This window comes from Tarenaya hassleriana, unplaced genomic scaffold, assembly GCF_000463585.1.
Source record: "Tarenaya hassleriana unplaced genomic scaffold, ASM46358v1 Cleome32, whole genome shotgun sequence".
Lineage (NCBI taxonomy): Eukaryota > Viridiplantae > Streptophyta > Magnoliopsida > Brassicales > Cleomaceae > Tarenaya > Tarenaya hassleriana.
In genome coordinates this window covers 1,291,881-1,297,679 of record NW_010966372.1, presented here as the reverse complement: position 1 = coordinate 1,297,679, position 5,799 = coordinate 1,291,881, and the positions used below count along the sequence as shown (strand labels likewise).

The 5,799-nt window shown below is 43.1% G+C and overlaps 1 protein-coding gene across 1 annotated transcript; it reads right to left on the bottom strand.

The window, feature by feature from the left end:
• Positions 1–793: 793 nt before the first annotated feature.
• LOC104821170 (alpha-mannosidase 2) lies at positions 794–5,589 on the bottom strand. Its single transcript, XM_019203390.1, has 5 exons — positions 5,259–5,589; positions 4,713–4,862; positions 4,593–4,625; positions 1,170–4,096; positions 794–1,104 (listed from the first exon to the last, which is right to left on the bottom strand). Exons 2-4 carry the CDS (start codon positions 4,830–4,832, stop codon positions 1,337–1,339), a joined length of 2,913 nt encoding a protein of 970 aa, XP_019058935.1. The 5' UTR covers positions 4,833–4,862; positions 5,259–5,589; the 3' UTR covers positions 794–1,104; positions 1,170–1,336.
• Positions 5,590–5,799: the final 210 nt, after the last annotated feature.

Genomic DNA, 5,799 nt, shown 5'->3' with positions numbered 1-5,799 from the left:
GAGAAAGATTGAAATATAAAACACTCGCAAATTCTGTATATATATATATATATATATATATATATATATATATATTTAGGGCTTCGATTAGTAAATAACCAAAAAAAGTGCAATTAATGTTTTGAATTCTCATAATCATTCACAGTAATCGTCATCCTTCTAATAAATATACAAATCAAGGCGGCCTTAAGAAGATTATACAATGGTGTTGTGATTCATCTGCTTTCCCACAAAAGAAGAAAACGATGAACACGCTTTCATAAGTGTGAAAGGATTGGTCCCGGAAAGGGAATACGCTTAATCGGATATAGACGACGTTGTATTCTGAAGTTTCTTTTGTCATCAGATAATGTAAAACAATCTTTTACAACGCAAATCATCAGACGGAGAACTAAACCCAACAGATTCCACAAATTTATGAAAAGAAAAAGCTAAGCACAAGAGATATTAACGCAAGAGAACAAGTTTCAGCATAACACGACACGGAAAACCACGTGCTTACGTGGGCTAAACACGTGCTTTTGCGAATGACATCTCCAACCAAGAGAGCGGGGGTTGGGAGGATGGGTCATATCCATTTTCGTATATAAATTAAAGAAAGGTGTGATTAGATATCACGAAGAAGAAGGAAAAACATTAAATAAAAATGGCAACGGACCAACACAAAGTATCAAGGCATCGGTGCTTCAAACTAATTGATCATTAAAGGTGGTGATTTTATTGGTAACCACATTCAAGTGCTATCTAATCAACCAATAAGATCTTATATTTTACCTCTAATTACAATTGAGACTTGAGAAATGATATTTTTATAAGATGAATGTGTCAACAAACATGGAATAAGAGCACAGAGGGACACAAGCCATGTTTCTGTTCCCCACTTCCAAGCCCGATTCTACGTGGATCAGGATACTGTCTCCCGATTAAATCACCATACAGAGATAGTGCTCCACACAGTACATTGACATTATAGGTTTGAAAAATAACCACAGAGATTATATAATTTGGTCAAAACAATGACAAACTACTGAAAGCATCTACCTCCTGTGGCTTTCTAGATACAAGGGCAGTGTGTTCATCATGTACTTTCGCTCCTCTTCTGCACTATGTTGATCAAACAAGCAAAATTAATCTACCTTAAGCTGGATTAGAGAGAGAGAGAGATTTACCTTCAATGTCTTTCTTGTTCCAACAAGAAGCAGTAATGGCTTGGATCGGTTCACTTTGGTTTCGCTCAAACCTTGAAACGGTACATGGCAAGTGGCTCTTGTCGTTGTCTTTTATATTGGCACCACCACGCCAGCATGTCTGTTTCAGTCTTTATCTTTTTGTGTTTTCACTTTGGAGGCTGTAGCTCAAGCTTGTACGCCTGTATTTCCATGGGGGATATCGATATATGTACTTCCCGGGAATCATCTCGGAGCTCTTGATCATCATACCCAAGCATCTCCATGTCTTCGTGCAGCAGATTCAGAGAAGTCGGCCTTACCTTTGAAACTCCGAGATCTTTGAACATGCCAGACAGGTTCACAGGTTCATCAGCCACGCTCGTGCAGTTTACTCTGGCTTTATGGCAATATGCTGCGTCCCAAGCTCGCCTCTGCAGGATCAGAGCGAATCTAGGGTCTTCAACCATCTGTTGCTGAGAGTATTTTGATGGCCGCGGAACCTTGAGGTTCACTATGTGGATGTCACACGGTAAAGGATTGGCCAGTGGCTCGAATGATCCATAATGTGGAACCCGCACTGATATGTCCTGTGGTTTTTTGGCAATGAAAGTGTGTATGGGATAGTTCAAGTGAGCACCCACGACATGAGACAAAAGGGATGGGGTTTTCGGGTGGGGGCTGGAGCTTAGGTCGGTATGAGAGATGGTTGACTCCACAAGAAGATGGAAAACCACATTCATTGCACGGTTATCCATCACCCCTTGGCCCAGACCACGACCATCATCGCGTACTAACCGCCTGTCAAGCATAATCTCCAACCATCCTTCTTTAAGGCTCGCAACCCCTAGAGACTGCCGAGAGTGCACTGAGAACCTCTGGCCATTGGATCCTTGGATGAACGCAAGGGAAGGCATTGGATAGTAGTTCCCTTGGAGAGGGATCTTATCATAGGTTTCCCTACGGCTCATTTGGAAACCGTTTAGATCAGAATGGAAAACCCTTTTGTTGTCAACATCGGTCTTGTACCGAACAATCAGTTCCTTATCATTGAAATCCAGACCAAGAAGCTCAACACGATACTCCATCTCAATCACTAAATCTTGAAGGGTATCACCTCCACTGTAGACAAGAGTCCTACGTGAGATGGGCGATCTTTCCCATTTGGTCCTTGGATATGAGAATACTTCTTGCACCAGTGGGCCCTCAGTGGTCACAACATGCCCACCACCAGCTTCAACAATTGGTTCAGCTTCACCATTTGGTTTGAACAAGTAAGCCCCACTCCCCGGACTAGAGTACATAGCTATCTCTTCTCGCACCACATTCTCCGATCCATTTCTATGCACTATTTTCTGCAGTAGTCCATCCTTGACATCAAACACAAGAGTATGATGTTCATTTTGGATCTCAGTCACGTTGCTGTCCATTTTGGAGCAAGAATACGGAGAGGGGCAAGGAAATGGGTCGGACTCCGAAGCATATTTCAGCTTTGCTGGTCTAGCTTTCTCACATCCGATGTTGCCGTTAGCAATGTAATACGTTCTCAAACCCAGAGCCGGAATTGAAGCTTTCCAATAGAGGCGATGTCTGCCAGTGAATGGCTTGGTTCTGTCATGCTGCAGTTCAGGAGAAATTTGGCTTGGGACACAAGTCCAGTTGGAGTCCACGACAGAGATTTCAGCACGGTTGACTACAACCATCACTACCTCCTCTCTCGTCTGCTCTAGGGGGTTAAAAAGGATAACTGTGTGTGAATTTCCTTCACGGGCAGCAATTGGTTTGTGCACTGGCTGAGCGTCATAGTTGGATCTGACTTGCTCTGCCTCAAAGACTGATGGGGCTTGTTCGGATTTTTCTTTCTCATGGCGAACCCCAAGAAGAACTTCAATTGCTTTAGACATAAAAATCTGAAGGTCCTGTAAGGAAGTATGCATCCGAGTGCCATAATCTAGTACCACATGATCCTTAGCAGTCCCAGTTACCCCATCATGGTGCTGGAAAAGAGCCAGATTCCTTCTAGCAGCTGTTAACTTGTATGCAAAGCCTGTCGGGAATTTCTCACACTGAACTCTATGGCAATAACCGAGCAAAAATGACATCATGATCTCAGCTGCTCGAAGGGTATGCTCCAGCACACGATCAACAGCTTTAAAGAAAGGTCTTGAAACGTAATAACCACTCCAATAATCCTGTTGCCTATCTGCATACGTAAAGAAGTCACCAGATAGAGAAGGGAAACCAATAACCTGACCGGAGCCAATCTCACCCGGAAGAGAATAATTGATTCTATCGGCCTCTTCCCGAAGTGTCCTGAAATAATCTTCCAATGTACCAAACTGTGCCTCTGCATTCAGACTGGGATTCGAGTTGATGTAATCAAATAACAACTGGTAGTTGCCGAACTGGACCTCTGCTTCTTCAATGTTTATGTACCGAAAATCGTCACCAAGAGGAACAAGAAGCGTATTTGTACGATAAAGTGTTGATTTTTTCCTGTATTGATCGAGCAGCTTTAATGCCCTCTCCTGGACATTTTCCTGTGTGGTCTCTTCTGGATGCTTTCCCCAGGGGCATAGCTCATACATATTTTTAGAACCCCGCATCCGAGCAAAGTCAAACTGACAGCAAATTGCAGGTTCTGGCCCACAAGTGTGAGGGATATCATATGAATAAAACGGCATCATATGAACAAAAATATCCGTTGTTTCCTTGGCATCCCAACTCTGCCGCCAAATATATTCCAAATTCTTATGCATTGCGAGTTCTTTCTTCAGCTCGTAATGGGTCCTCTGAATAAGCATGTTCTCAAAACCCATTCGGCGGAGGAGATAAGCCATGGTCGACGAATAACCAAAAGGATCTATTGCCCAGGAATTCTTCGGGATAATCCCTATCGTGTCGTTCAGCCACATATTCCCCTCCGTAATCTGCCAGAGGTAAAGCAGAAGTCGACAATCAGATGCACAAGCATAATTAACATCACAAAGAAAGTTTAGTAAAAGGAAGCACAAGATCCTTAAACGTGAATCCATATATGAAGAAAGTTTTTGACCCAACTCCCAAGTACTTAGAAACCTTTGGATCCTAATCTTATAAGGTAACTTGAACAACGAACCAAGCACCCTGGTTTCCCTAGCACTATCTAAAATGTACAATTCCTAAATAAAATTCAATTTTATGTCTTAAAAAAAGAAGATTCTCAGCTCAAAGGAAGTAAATAATAACGGTGAACTGAAATTAACAAGAAAGCAAATATAAACTAAACAGCAGGCTGAAACAGAAACATAAGACAGAGACATCAATGGCTAATCACTATAACATGATTGTTTCCGGAAAAGGTTAAATTAATAATCCACAGCAAACAAAAGGGACCAACTCTATCACAAATGCAGAAAACAAGAGGTTCAGAAGTGGAGGATATACCTGTTCAATTATGGAAAAATAATGTGAATTAGCCTGCACCAAGGATGAAAAAGAAACTTAGTCAATCTCTATCCAACTAGAGGAACAAGCATTGTATATCAGACAAGCTCAACAACATACCTCATCATTCATTACCCAGCCACCTCCAACAATTTCCAACTGTCCATTCCTCACTAAGTTAGCAAACGCTTCTTGATTACTAGGAGAGGTGTCTCTCCACCATCTCTCCAGATAGGACATCTCTTCCCATATAAACTTCCTCCGAGGATCCTAGGAGGCACATTTAAACAACCACCATAATAAAAATCATAATCTAGCAAGATGTGAATGCAGGAGTTAGGCATAACCCAGCCAAATTTTCGCATTATAATCCATGAGGATCTATCTCTCTCTTCTCACCAAACTAACAACAGGAGCCAGAACGTGAACCCCAGATACGGAACCCCCTTAACCTAAGTTTGCACTAAAAATGAATCTGCGACAACAACACCTTATGGAACCAAAACTTTCTTCTCAAAATACTCAAGATTTAGCTCGAACAAAGAAAATCTGCAAAAATACGAACATAAACACCCCAAATCCTACGCATATCTTAGATTTTATTGATTGCTAAAAGAAACTTGTGAGCTGAAATGGAACCAGAGAAGAGATATCAAATCGGTTCACCTTGGATAAAGTCTCAACAATGGTGTCAAGGATATGCCTCGACTGCTTCTGGTAGTACTCCTCCACCGTTAGCTTCCATCCGGGATCGTTATGCGAGTGCGGTACGACGAACACCTTCAGCTTCTCATTCTCCCATTCATCCCCTTTGTAAGTCACTTGCCACCCTTGCTTCCACGCGCCGCCGTCAACATCCAGGAACTCGATCCTGTCGTACAGATCCTTAGTCGTGATGTCCACAACGGCGGCACCGGAGACGGTGTCGTTGACGGTTCTCCGGTAGACATACTTCCGAGTTTTCGAGATCCGACCGGATCTAGCGCCAATAAAGCGGGAAGAGATCGGCCCTGGTATGCCGAAGTGGAAGATCGTGAGGAAGAGGAAGAGGAGGGAGATGACGAGAGCGATGGAGAAGAAGTTGGCGAAGATGAAATTGATCAGGACCGTCCGTCTCCGCGGCTTCCTCGTGGTCGGAAGCTTCGTCTTCGAGGTGGTGATCGTCGGGAGAAGCGACTGTCCCCAGCCGGTGCCGCGGCGGGGGGCG